Raw genomic sequence first — 14,474 nt, 5'->3', positions numbered from 1 at the left:
CTTTTTTAATTTTTTTGCCAGGTTCAAGAGGCTGTTAATGTTGCTTTGGGGTGAACTTGGTATGGTGTTACTTATTATCCAGTTTTAATTCAAGATAGGCCTTTCTAGGCAAGGGGAAAGTTGTCTAGGTCAGAATGACCTTAGATAAGACCAAGGCCCTGAAACTGGCCATATTGTCTTCCTGGTAAGTTGAATCATCCTTGGCCTGGTGCATCCTGGCTTTGTCTGGGACATTTATTTTATCCAGGGTTGATGTCAGCTTTGTGTATTCTTTGTTTTTCCAGCTCTTCAGGTTCACTTCAGCGTAGTGGCTCTAACAGCCACCCCTGTCTCTTTGGAAACATCATACGCTTTTCTTACTAAGCAGCGACATCCTGTTCAGGCAGATTTCTTATGCTCCACTACTGCTGATAGACTTGACATTACATTCAGCCCAACTCTCCTGTCCTTTGTGCCTGTGTGTGCATTTACCATCACGTCAGAATTGGGCCTGTGACGGGTCTGTGTCCCGAGTGAGTAAACTAGGAGAAATGGATGGCTTTTCTCCGAAGTGTAGCCCACCCCAAAGCAAGTGAGCGGTCAGCCTGGGGGACAGAAAGACCACTAGACTCAGACCACTGGATCTAAGTTTTAGTTCTGCTTCTGTTAGAGCCAGTTTTGTAACTTGTGCCAGTTGTTTAATCCTCCCAAGGCTCAATTATTTGAGCCATAAAGTGAAGAGGTTGCATTAGAATTGTCAGTCAACTAATAAAGTTGTGGTTTGTTGTGATTTTATTATTACATTATTGCCTCTGGCTTTTATGGTGATGAATAATAGTAGCAGCCCCTGTTCGTGGAGCAGCTGGTGCCGAGCACTGCACTGGTGGTCGTGTTGGGTCTTCGCAGCGTGCGTGGTGTCCCCAGCGTGCAGCGTGGAAAGTGTCTTCCTGAGGCCACACAGCTAGGAAGTCACGGAGGCTGGTTTTGCATGGAGCTTGTCTGATTCCTTGTATGTTTAACTGTCATGCTTTACTGCTTCCTTGACATTCTGCAATTTTAGGTAAAGACACAAAGACAAAATCTTGTTTTAAGGAAGAAATTTTAGAAGACATCTGCTCTAATCACTGTAATGTGTCTGCCACCCTGCAGAATCCAGGTGGAGTTCCGTGTCTCTAAACAGAACAGCTCAATCTTAGATTCTTTTTTTTTCTTTTCTTTTTTTTTTTATTTCAGCATATTATGGGGGTACAAAAGTTTAGGTTATATATGTTGCCCATGCCCCCCAGCCCCCATGATTCTTTTAAAAATAGCTTTATTAAGATACAATTCACATACTATACAATTTATGTACAGTTCAGTGATTTTTATTACATTCATAGATAAGTGCAACCATCCATAGTCAGTTTTAGAACTTTTCCATCACCTCAGAAGGGAAGCTCAAGCCTTTTGCTGTCACGGCCACATCTTCCTTTCTTGGCCCTGAGCGACCACTAATCTGCCTTCTTCTGTCTCTGTACATTTGCCCGTCATATAAGTGAATCATAAAATACATGGTCTTTTGTGACTGGGTTCCTAGTATGATGTTTTAAAGATTCATCCATGTTGTAGCATGTATCAATACATCATTCCTTTTTATGGCCAAATACTCCATTGTATGGATACACCAAATTTTGCTTATCTGTTCATCAGTTGATAGACATTTTAGTTTCCATCTTTTGGCGATTCTGAATAATGCTGCTATAAGCATTTATGTACAGTTTTTTTGTGTGGACAGTTTTTATTTCTGCTGGGTATGTACCTGGGAGTGGACCTGCTAGGTCGCATGATAAGTCTGTGTTTAGCCACTTTCCCAGCTGCGCTGTCTCTCCTTCCTACCAGTGGAGTGTGAGGGTTGGATTCTTAGTATTGAGCTGAAATTTGCACCCCACAGCTGCCAGCCGTAACACCAATTCTCTGGTCTCGGAGTTTCCAGAGCAAGTCTGCTCTTCTGAGCGTGCCCTGACACTGAGTGGCTTCTACATGTTTTGTGGTGCTATGATGTAGTCTTTAGATGCTCTCACCAACTCTTTGTGAATGTACTTCAAGTTTGTCTATATTCCCTCTCCCTTTTTTTAGAGAACTAGATGCGTTTTCCTTATGGGTAGTTTGTGATCAAGCTGGTTGTTTTCTCAGCCTGCAGTTGTCCTCTCTCAGTTAAGCGGTAAGAACTCTTAACCCAGGAGTTCTCAACTCTGGCCACACATTAGAATCAGTCAGGTCTCTTAAAAACAAACCCAGGTCACACCCGCAGAGATTCTGATTTACTTCATCTGGGCCGAGGCCCACCTGATCCACAGGTGCTTCCTGGGTGGAGAATGGCTCTGGCTCAGTCTTCTGAGGCTGCACTGCCCACACCCTGCCGTGTCTGTGTGGACTTCCACTGTCTGGATCCAGAGCCGCTGAGACAGAGTCTTTCTCTTTGCTGATACATTTGCACAGGGTGCCGACTTTGAGCATGGAGCATTTATCTCCTGATTTCTGCAGAGGTTGTCTTTTGCCCCTTGTGCTCTGCAGATGCTGGCTGTGGCTGTGTTTGCCACCCTGCCAGGCCACATGCACTTTCTGCCTGCGGTTGGCACGCTCCAGCCATTGTAGGGAATTGTAAACACCCTTAGGCAAGGGTGGTCGTTGAAAGCAGATTTCTCATTAGTGCAGCCTCATTCCTTCTTGAATACCTTCCTAGTGACAGGGGCTTAGTAATAATAATAATAGTTCATATATTTTGAGGGTTTACCATGTTCCAGACACTGAAAAGAGCTTTCTGTTTATTACCTTGTAATCTTTTCAGTAGGTATTGTTGAACAGAAGCTTAAAGAGATCCTAAGTAATTTACCCAAAGTCACACTCACATTGCTAATTAAGTAATGAAGCCAGAATTCAAACCTGATGTGTTTCTTATGATTTTTGAACCATGAGACTATTAACTATTCAAAATGATAAGTGGAGTTTTAAAAATACCAGAAGGATAAACAGTGATATCCCCCTCCACTCCTAGAGACAGCTACTATAACCAATGTCTTGTGTGTCTCCCCAGAGATATTCTTAGCAAATGCATATAAACTATGTATATTTTTCCTTTTCCTCCCTTCCTCACAGTTGGTATTTATTGTGAACAGTTATTCTGCATCTAACTGGAAGATTGTTTCTTATCAGTGTATACATTGATGTCTTTTTTTTAACAGATGACTGGTGTTCCATTATGTCCTCTACTGGTGGACATTGTGTTTCTTTTGATATTACAGTCAGTAACCTAGCACGTTACCACTTTGCGCCTCTTCATTTATCAGCCTCAGCACTGTTGACATTTGGGGCTGGATAATTCTTTGTTCTGGAGGCTGTTCTGTGCATCATAGGGTGTGCAACATCATCCCTGCCCTCTGTGCACCAGATGCCAGTAGCACCCCCATCCTGAGCTGTGACAACCAAAAATATCTGCAGACATTGCCACATGTTCCTCAGGAGGGTCAAAGGTCGCCCTTGGTTAAGAACCACTGCTCTAATTTAATTTTTCCTTAGGACAAATTTCTAGAAGTGGAATTGCTGTATCTAAGGTGATGTGTATTCAAAATTTTGTTGGCAATTGCTAAATTGTTCTCCATAGAGGTTGTACCGTTTTACAGTCCAACCAGCAGTGTTTGAGGATATTTCCTCATTCTCACCAGTTCAGTGGTTTATCAAAAACTTTTTGCCATGTCACTGTAGTTTTAATTTGAATGTCTCTGTTTTCCAGCTAACCTCTTTTTTTTTTTTTTTGGAGACAGAGTCTCACTCTGTCACCCGGGCCAGAGTGCCGTGGCGTCAGCCTAGCTCGCGGCAACCTCAAACTCCTGGGCTCAAGCGATCCTCCTGCCTCAGCCTCCCGAGTAGCTGGGACTACAGGCATGTGCCACCATGCCTGGCTAATTTTTTTCTATATATATTTTTAGTTTTCCAGATAATTTCTTTCTATTTTTAGTAGAGATGGGGTCTCGCTCTTGCTCAGGCTGGTCTCGAACTCCTGAGCTCAAGCGATCCTCCCGCCTCGGCCTCCCATAGTGCTGGGATTACAGGTGTGAGCCACCGTGCCCAGCCTGGCTAACCTCCTTAAATGAACACTTAATTGCTTGCTAGGCATGTAGTGTTTTGTGGCTTGTGGATTTTGTGTCACACTTGGTAATGCCTTCCTCTCTATGTCATCTTAAACTTTGGTACCTAGAACCAAAGACAATACTCAGGGTTTCTTCTGATCCTAATGAAATGATAATAAGTACCATTTAATGAGATCTAATATCTGACAGGCATTGTGCTTGGTGCATTTTATAAATGCATGCATCCTTTTGTGGTTTAAGCTTGTATTTTTAATAAGATGGCCTTTCTTTTACCTTTTGAGTTGGTATGGGGCATCTCTGTGTACCTATTGTAGCAGTCATGGTCTCCTGAGTTAGGATGTATCACAGAAAGCTAGCTGAAAAGTATTGATTCTGTAATTAGGAGTCATAATGGCCCCTACCAAATACTTTGTGATTGGGTCAGAATTGGTGTAGATGGCCTGATCAAAATTAAGTTCCCTCTGTTACTTTTCCAGGAGTCTGTTCTTTTACTTGTGAATGGTCATCAAAGTTTGAAGTTTTGACTTTGTGCATGTTTATTTACTAGGCATTTGTCTCTAGGCATATCTGTTCACTGCTAAATATCTAACACCTACCTAGTGCTTGGCACATACTGTGTGCCCAGTGAATATTTGTTGAATGAATGAACTAGTCACTCCAAGAAGTGAAGCCATTTGGGGGCCTAAAGGCCCAGATTTATCATTCAGTGGGTTGAAGAGTTTAGTGATGGGGTCTGGTGCCTTCCTAGGATGAAGCTGTCTTCCTTCCTAAAAGACTCAGAATTAGTTGACTCTTATATTTTTCTCTGGAACATTTGGCTGTTGGGGAACTTTGGTCTAAATGATTTGCAGTGAGGTTGGCTAGAATCACGCTGTGGAAGTTGAAGAGAATGGGCAAATACTCCTGGATTAATGTCTTCTCCTACCTGCACTCTTAAGGGGTCATAATTGTATTTATTTGAGGCAGAGTGATACCTTCTTCTAAATGAACTGTTGTCTACAAATTGTGATTTGACTGAGTTCTGATGTGAGCAATTTTCTGATATTTCCAGACATCAAAGTCTGTGTTAGGGGGGCTTAAGACACCAGTTACCTTTGGCTTTAATGATTTTTCTGTTAATCCAGCAAGATGTTTGGAAACTTTCTTGGTAACTGCGGTTTGCTTGCTGTTTCTTCTCCTTCTAAGAATTTATATGAGGTTTGTGTAGTGTTGGCCGCATAACTTGTTTGGCCAGTTGACTGTTCTCTGTTCTGGAGACTGGCACCTGCAACAGGACCTCAGAGGGTGGGGTGGGACAAGCCAGAGAGAGGTCACTCCCTCCGAGGGGGGGGAGGGGAGAGGAGAGGCTGCTGGCTCATGGGTGGCACGCTGCGTCCTGTTTCTGTAAGGGGCGGGTCAGGGGCTGGAGAGTGGATATTTTGGCTTTGCTGGCTGTGGTCTCTGTCACATATTCGTCTTTGTCTTTTACATCTCTTTAAAGATGTAAAATCATTCCTAGCTGGTTAGCCTTAGAAAAACGGGCCGTTGCCAGAATTGGCCTATGGGCTGGGGTTTGTCAACCCCTGAACTAGGTGAAGAAATTAGTTTATTGCTACATGTGTTTACTTTAATGTTTTGGGGACATGAACCCAGAATAACCTTGAGATTTCTCAGTTGGTTGTGATCCAAAGAAGAGCGATCTAAACTCTGGCATGGAGGTCAAAGTGACCCTTGTGTTGGGCACCTTGGGTCTGTGGAACTCAAGGTAACTTTGGCCAGTGGGACAGAGGGCTCTTGCTGCCTTTTTCCCGTGGGAGGGCTGGCCAAGGGGAGCAGGGAGGCAGGCAGGGAAAAGTGTTGCCCTAGGCAGGTCTGAGGAATATGGTGATTCAGGTGCCCACACCTCTTCTGGAGTGTCGTGAGAAAGCTGGCATGTGCAGTGAGTGTAGCCGGTTTATGAAATTGAAAGAGTAGGTCTGTACCTTGGATTCTGAGAACACCAAATTCTGATGCATGAATCCAGACCCTTGTGGTTTTCTCTAATCACAGGTGGTTCTGTAGAGCTGGCTGGCACGACGGAAGTTACTTGATCTCAAGCTGTGCAGTCTGGGAGATAGGAAGGGGCGGCGGTTACAGAGCAGGGGCTGGCGGGCACACGTGCTCGTCCCGACTCCTGCTCTGCCACCTACTAGCTGTGCAACCGCGTCACTTACTTAACCTTCTCAGGCTCGGCATCCCCACCTGGAAATGGTGCTGCCTTGGAGCTGTGAGAATTAAGTGAGGACAGTGTGTAAAATGCTGTTGGCTCCATGCCTGTCGTGTTGTAAGCATTGCATAAATGTGAGCAATCGCAGTGATAACGTGCAAGTGGAAGAAGTGGGGTACCGGAAACAGCCAGTGTTTGTGACTCAGCGCTGCTGAGCACCGCTTGCGTGGTGAGCCTTTAATTACTAAGCATGTCTGAAGGTAGGGGCCCCACATGGAACTGGGTCTGTGTCTCCCTGCCTTAGGTTCCTGACTTGTAAAATGGAAATCATGCAGGTTGTGGGCCAAGCACGTGAGGTAACATATGAAGGGCCTTAAGTTATCTAAAGCAGTGGACAAAATTTAAGGTGAAGTCAGTACCTGTTTTTGTTCAATTTCTTAAACTTCTAAATGTGTGGAAACAGCCAGAAAGTGACAGGTGTGAAACCAAAATGTTTTGCCAGTGAGACTTGATAGGATGCTCCTAAGTTTAGGATTTGCGTAGGTTACTTGTAATTTGGAAGGAGAGATACAAAATTGAAATACTTTTATAAAATCTTTGAAATAGTGGAATTTAAAAATGAGTGGCCAGTGTGGGGAGATAGGCTGGAGGAGTTTAATCTCTATGTAGAAAATGTGACAATATCTTACAAAATTAAAAATGTATATTTTCTTTCTCCCTACAATTTCATTTGTAGGAATTCATCCTGAAAATATATTTGCCATGTGCATTTTGTACACTAAATCATGTGTGCACCTAGTTATTCATGACAACGTTAGTTATAACAACAAAACAGCGGGAGTATCAGTATCCGGCCTTCAGAGACGGGCAAAGTCAACATGGTGCATTCTTACAGTTGAAAACTGCGCCTGCAGGGAGGGAGCTCTGTATGCACTGGTGGAGCTGGTGGAACATTCTTCAAAGCTATGTTAAGCTAAAAAACAAAACAAAAAGCAAGGTGAAGAACAAAACGCTGCCTGGCCTGGGGCAGAAGTGGAGGGCGGGGAGTACAGATAGTGTTTCCTTCCATGAGCATAGAATATCTTAGGAAGCGTTTGAAGCTGGTAATGTGGCTGCATCTGTGAAGGACTCTGGCTGCCTGGGTACAGGCAGGAGGGAGGTTTACTTTTCATAGCGTACGCTTTATATCTTTTGAAACATGTCTTGGGTATGTACATATACTTGCTATTCAGAAAGTGTGAGTGACCACAGGTCATATTGTTGGGGTTGCAACTGCAAAGCATCTGTGTGTTTTCGTCCACATCTGTGTTGGCCACCTATCGCTTTGCCTGATCCCTTTGACTTTGATGACTTGAGATGCTGGCGCTGCCCGTATGCTTACCCTAAAACAGCCACCCTGTGCTTACTGATGTTTCTCCTCTAGATTTGTGTGACTAATTGTGTTTCTGTTTTCACCCCCAGCTTTGGCAGCATGTAAGCAGCTTTTTGCCAAGAACCCAGGTCACCGCTGAGGAGGGGCCTTTGGGAGAAGAATATCCAGAGGAAACCAATGCCAGAGGCACCTGGAATTACACTTACCGCGGGCAGCATGAGACATTCTGTGCCAGCCTCTCTGTCCTCCTGGCAAAGACCGTAGCTCTCCAGGTAGGAGGGTCCTGGGGGCAGCGAGTGCTGGGAGCCTCACTCGCGGAAGAATGGGGCCACATGTGAACTCTCTACAATGAACACGATTTTCAGCTTATGAAGGAATTTTAAGTAAAATAATTATTTAAGATCCACATATTCAAGTTCAAAAGCCTTCTATGTGAAGTGCCAGCAGTCACCCTCTCCACAGGAGTAATTAGGACTTTTTTGGCACCCAGTTGAACTGTTCTTGGTACTTCTGGCAGTGACAGAGCTGTAAGACAGATTTATCTGCTACGTGCTCTTGGGCAAGGAAAAAAAGTATAACCTCTGGAAGCAGCATCAGGACAGCAGAGCAGAGGCCCTCCTTCGCTGCTCACTTGCACGGAACTCAGCCTGGACTTGGATGCTTTTACTGAAGATCTGTCCTGCCTTGCTCACCACCCAAGTCCATCTGTTTCGGGGAGACCTGGCATTTTCAGCTGCCTCTCACGGTCCTTTTCGCCAGTCATTCTCCTCCCAAGCCTTCTATTCAGGCACCTTGGAATGGAGTTTGTTTTCCCTCGGGGACCCGCTTCCTTACCCAGACTGGTGCTGTCGGAAAGGCCCATCTGAAGGCCGTGGTTTGTTCTCGAGACAGAGGGCACTGGCCTTCCCGGAGTCGTCCACCATGTTCCTGCTGCTGCCTTTTGATAGCCTGATTGTCAACCTCCTGGGCATCTCCCTGACTGTCCTCTTCACCCTCCTTCTCGTTTTCATCATAGTCCCAGCCATTTTTGGCGTCTCCTTTGGTATCCGAAAGCTCTACATGAAAACTTTGTTAAAAATCTTTGCGGTGAGTTGCACTGTTACAAGAGGTTGCTTCACTGAGGAGGGAGGAAGTGCTCATAGCAGAAAGAATTGTTCTTACCTGGTTCATTGTTATCTCTTTCCTGGGTATGGAGAAAGTTGGGAGAATGGGAAGTGGTATTTTGAGTAAAAAGAGTAACTAGACATGTATTTGGGAAAGCCTCTAGCAGTCGTTCTTACTGCGCTAAGGTACTTGTATGCTTGATTCCTGCCAAACAAAGGGACCTGTTCCATGCCTCTGCAGCTCCTGTGTGTGTCACTCTTTGAAACAGACAGGCGTAGCACTGAGGGAAAGGACCACTGCCAGGCCCGACCTCCTCTTCCCTAGCAGGTGCCCGAGCGCAGGCTGCTGCTGCCGCGTTCCTCATGACAGAGCACAGGAGAGCCTTTTCTCTCCTTCAAGCATTTGTCCTAAGTAGACTCTTGCATTTCAGACAAAAAGAATAAACAGAAAAGCGCATTTGAATAGTTTTGTTTACTTAAAGATAGAGGAGAAGGATAAAAAATTTCTGAACATATGTCAAAACTTAACCTAATTCTGCCATTGAACAGAATTGGTTACGTTGTAAAGGCAGTGGATAAGAAGTGATGTTTTCTGGAAGTTGATCCGTACCACAAGACTGTCAATGTCTCTGTGCAGAGATTGGTAATTTAATTGCAGTGTGTCTGTTTTTAGTAGCCACCAAATCTTTAAGAATTCTCATTGAGATGATGTATAATTTGAGATGTATACTCATAATAGTAAAAAAAAATACATTATTTGTTCATTAGGGTTTGCAGAATAATTTTTTTTCATTTTCTTTTGGTTCCTTATGGTTCTGTGGTGGACAAGGTAAGTGTCTGCATTTCATCAGTGAAGACGGTGACTCAGAACGATTAAGTGAGCTGTGTGAGCTGTTGCAGTGGGAAATATCTTTATGTGTGCCATTAAATCTTGGGTTGTATCTTTTATAGTATTTACTATTCCTATAAGAATATGATTTTTTCACAGTTTAAAAAATTGAGGTGAAATTGACAACATAATATCAACCATTTCGGAGTGAACAATTCAGTGGCATTTAGTATATTCACAGTCCCCACCTCAGTTCAGTTCCACGACATCTTCATCACTCCAAAAGGAAACCCCATGTTGCTTGTAATGATTTCAACAAAACAAAACAAAAACACGGAAGGAAACCTCATATTCATTAAGCATTCAGTCCCCGTCTCTCCCTCCCACAGCCCTCGGCAACCACAAGTCTGTAGCTGTCTCTGTGGATTTACCTATTTTGGACATTTCCTGTGAATGGATTCATGCAAAATGTGCCCTTTTGCGTCTGACTTCTTTCACTTAGCATAACATTCTCCAGGTTCTTCTGCATCATAGCGTGTATCAGTACTTTCGTTTTGTGTGTGTGGCTGAATTATTTTCCTGCGTATCTGTACTGTGATTTGCCTTTCTCTTCAGCCATCGATTCGCATCCATAGGCTGTTTCCACCTTCACTGGCTGTGGCGAACAGTGCTGCTGTGTACTTGTGTGTCCGTGGATTTGTTTGAGTACCTGTTCTCAAGAATAGGATTGTTGAGCACTGCTTAGGATAATTAATCTCCAGGGTTATCTGTACCTGTCCCTTGCTACTCAGAGAACAGTGTGGAGATCGGCAGTATGAGTGTCACCTGGGGGTTGGTTAGAAAGGGAGATCTCAAGCCCACTCCAGACCTACTGAGCTGTCTTTACGTTTGATTGACATGTGTGTTAAAATCTGAGAAGTGGTGGTCCAGACAACCTCTGGCCTGGCTGTTTTACTAATGTATAGTATTTGTTTTAATTAGTCAATCAGGAAATGTAATTTTCATATATTTCAGTCCAAAAAAATCTTGAGTAGTACACAGGATCTCTGTAGAAGAGTATAATTCTCCCCATGCCCTTTTGCCACTGTGAAAAACATCCACCAGGATAGCATTAGTAGAATAGCTGATAAGCTTAGGAGATGGCAGTAAGTGATGTCTGGCTTTAGTTCACATTTATAAACAAGTGATTAATTCATGGACCTATGGAAGTCCTTTTGGTTTTTTGGTTTTTTTTTTTTGAAATAGGGTCTCTCACTATCACCTGGGTTGGAGTGCAGTTACGTCATCCATAGCTCACTGCAACCTCAAACTCCTGGGCTCAAGCGATCCTCCTGCCTCAGCCTCCCGAGTAGCTGGGACTACAGGCATGTGCCACCATGCCCGGCTAACTTTTCTATTTTGTGTAGAGGCTGGTCTCGAACTCCTGCCCTCAAGTGATCCTCCCATCTCGGGCTCCCAAAATGGTGGAATTACAGCTGTGAGCCACCATGGTTGGCCTTGGAAATTGTTACTTTTGAAACATAGAAGTAAGAGTTATGAGCCTAGAGTTCTCTTGGAGTAGTTAAAATAACTTGGATGACTTTGGATGGGACAGGAGGCCTGGAATCCATGTATATTCCTTACTCCATTTTGAAAATGTCCCCCAGAATTAATATTTTAAAGTTCATAGGCAAGTAAGTCCTTCTTATTATGACTATTATTTTTGAAATGTACATTCTTGTGATTTTTAATGTAGATTATAATTATTCAGCAGAAAATTTATTAAATGATTGGCCAAGAATGTGTAGGACATGTAATCTTGAGCCATCAGAGACTATTTGCAGGCTGTATCTTGAAAATCACTGGTTTGGGGCATAGTGATTTAGAAGTAATGGAAGTAGCATGTATCTATTTGTGACCTCAAGATTTAGAATTTCAGAAGCTAGATTTGTACCCCTTCTTCCTGGAGGGGTGTGCCAGACGCTGGAAGGGTTGTGGGTTCCCTGTGGATCCTGTCCTCTTGGGCTTCGTGGACAGTACAGCCCGCTGCGAGCGGCGTCGGGTGACCTAGAGCGGACTGGCGTGTCGCAGCAGGGCCTTGGCACCTTGGAGGTGTGTCGGTCTGTTCCCACACTCCGTTCCTGCTGGGTCCATCTAATGGGCAGTAAGAACGGAATGCTGCTTTTACCAGTGGTAGTGTCGGGTACAAGCTGGACTTGGCCAGGCTGGCTTCAGACCTTGGAATGTTTATGTCTGTGTTTGTGTGCGTACACATCTAAAATACACCTATGCTGTGGGGAGTGTCTCAGTCTGTTTGGTCTGCAATAACAAACTACCATGGACTAGATGGCTCCTAAAAACCAAATTTATTTCTCATAGTTCTGGAGGCCGGGAAGTTCAAGATCAGGGTACCAGCAGATTCAGTGTCCTGGTTCATAGACATCTGACTTCTGTGTCCTCACGTAGCAGAGGAATGAGGGAACTCTCTGGGGTCCCTTTTATAATAAGGGCACTAATCCCGTGCATGAGGGCTCCACCTTTGCCTTATCACCTCCCAAAGGCTTCACCTCCAAATACCATCACCTTGGAGGTTAGGTTTCAACGTGTGAATTGGAAAGGGTCATAGACACTTGGTCTGTAGTAAGGAGAGACCTTTATTTTACTTTTTTTTAGCCCCTTTTTTACCCCTTCTATATTTGGGATAATAATACATAATTTTAGAGCAGGAAGAAAACTCTAGGATCATCTTAATTTTTATGGTTCTCTCTCCTGACTATACATTTTAATCACCTGGGGAAGCATTTTTAAAAATATGTATTTTGGGCTACCAGAATCTGATTTAATTGGTCTGGGTGGGCATTTTTTAAAAGCCCCCTGGATGATTCTGCCATCTGCTGTCAGAAGCTAGAGCCTGACTCCCCGCCTCCAAGTGGGGACTTGGCTTGGGGACTTGTTCCTGGCATATAGGAGCCAGTGGTGGTCCTGACACCGTGTGGTGTGTGCAGCTGGGTGAGAAAAGGCAGGCATGTGCCTGCCCCTGGGAGCCGGTCCCGTGTCGTGGGAAGCCCTGGTGCGGGGAAGTGCCCGGCTCACAGCCAGCACCAGCGTCCCATGCAGGAGTGCACCAGCCCCCCAGGAGTCCTGCCCCCGGCCTCCGGGCCCCCAGCTGAGGCCACACCTGTGCAGTCTGCACATTCATGAGCAACATACATGGTGGTGGTGGTTGAAGCCACAAAGTTTTGAGGTGGTTTGTTATATAGCAAGACATAACCAGACAAATATTAAAGAATTTTAAACATCCATATCCCACAGCTTATGTTACCTTTAAATTTTTTTGCATATTTCCTTCCAGTCTTTGGTAATACTTATCATATTTTATGGTTGTGTTAGTAGCATATACTTACGATTTTGTGTCTGTTTTCGTTTGGCATTTTATCAACCATTTTTGTATCTTAGTACCAGGTAATCTTCGTAAAGATCATTAAAGCTGGATGTCTGTGCCTTTGGCAGAGCCACATGAGCTCTGGCCTAGCAGTTTCCCATGCTTAGTTCACCCAGAGGAACCAGGAAAAAGTATTTGTATGCTTCCAAGAGAGGAGGACTCCAGAGAGGGCATGCATGGGTGGGTCAGTGACGTCTGTCCCCTTTCCGGAAAGACGGAATTCAGTGCAGATCCTGTGGAGGCTGAGTCGCTGAGGATCCGGGCGAGCAGGCAGCAGGTTTCCAGAAGTGTTGTGGTCTGCGTCCTGAGTCCTACGCCGCAGAGGGACCCTCTGCACGGTGGTGATGGTATGTAGAGTGGAATTCCTAGGCGTGGGCTCTCAACTGAGTTGAGAATGACTTGGAAAAGGGGAAGAGAAGAAAGCCCGGCTGTAAAGGAGAGAGATGAAGGTAAATGATATGAAAGGAATTGGTCAGGTCATGGTAGAGAAGGTGGGACAGTTAGAATCTGAGCCGTGTTAAACTCCAGAGCAGAATTTGTTGGTGGAGAGTCATGGAAACCAGTGGTGGTTACGAAGAAGTTGAAGAGACTCTAGCGGTCAGGGGGTTGTGGTGGGGTGGGCATTAGTTTGGGGTCAGGCAGCCCTTACTTGAATACCAGGGCCTTCCTTACGGGCTCTGAAACTGAAGCCGTGGAACTTTCCAGTCTGTTTCTTTATTGAGACAGCGGGAGTCATAGTGAGAAAGATGCTGCTGCTCATGGACATCCTCCCTACCCATTGGGAGGCGTGGTTTTGACATAACCATGAATAGGTTAAAGGTCAGACTGAAAGAGGTGGGAACAATTTGTGGGAGGAAGTAGTTTTAGGTTTTATCCTTTGAGGTCTGTTTTTTCGTAAGAAGACCTTGATGAAGAGAAATACTAGGAGTTAATGAGTTAAATACAGCCCTCAGTGCCTGCCTAGCAAGTGCAAGGCACTGGGTCAGACTGTGCTGGAACCCACGTGTGGGCACGTTCTGGCCCCGCCCCTCCAGGTTCCTGTGGTCTGGTGGGAAAGACAGGTGTGTGCGTACATAATGAATTCAGAATGCGACACCGTGAAATACACAGGCAAAGATTAATTCTGACTGCAGGAATTGGGTAGGTAACATTTCATAAGAGATTTGACATTTGAACTGGATCCTAAAAGGGAAAGGGCTAGATCATTCTAGAAGCCTAGTGGATAAAGATGAAAAAGTACCATCTTGAGTGGAGATGACCCACAGTTCAGTAGAGCGAAACATTGGATATATGGAGGGAATGAGGTGGGTGAAGATGTTGAACACTTCTTTAGGCGTTGAGAAGTCCTTGAAGGGTTTTGAACTAGAAAGTGACAGGGTCAGACTGGCCGCAAATCTCCTTGGACTGGAGGGAGGAAAGGGGAGCAGTTCAGTGGAGTCAGGGAGTGCACAGGTGGCA

General features: G+C 44.7%; 1 protein-coding gene across 5 annotated transcripts in view; it reads left to right on the top strand.

The window, feature by feature from the left end:
- The window catches only part of GPAT4 (glycerol-3-phosphate acyltransferase 4), a 36,387-nt gene that overhangs the window by 5,602 nt on the left and 16,311 nt on the right, over window positions 1-14,474 (top strand). For 4 of the 5 annotated variants that reach the window (XM_045535747.1, XM_045535746.1, XM_045535748.1 and 1 more), the window contains one exon: window positions 7,753-8,749. In XM_045535747.1, the coding sequence (XP_045391703.1) occupies window positions 8,321-8,749 (429 nt within the window). In that variant the 5' untranslated portion in view covers window positions 7,753-8,320. Of the gene's footprint in view, window positions 1-7,027; window positions 7,289-7,752; window positions 8,750-14,474 lie in introns of all 5 variants that reach the window. The other variant, XM_045535749.1, reaches the window with a different exon arrangement.

This window comes from Lemur catta, chromosome 22, assembly GCF_020740605.2.
Source record: "Lemur catta isolate mLemCat1 chromosome 22, mLemCat1.pri, whole genome shotgun sequence".
Classification (NCBI taxonomy): domain Eukaryota; kingdom Metazoa; phylum Chordata; class Mammalia; order Primates; family Lemuridae; genus Lemur; species Lemur catta.
This window is presented reverse-complemented; position numbering and strand designations above follow the sequence as displayed.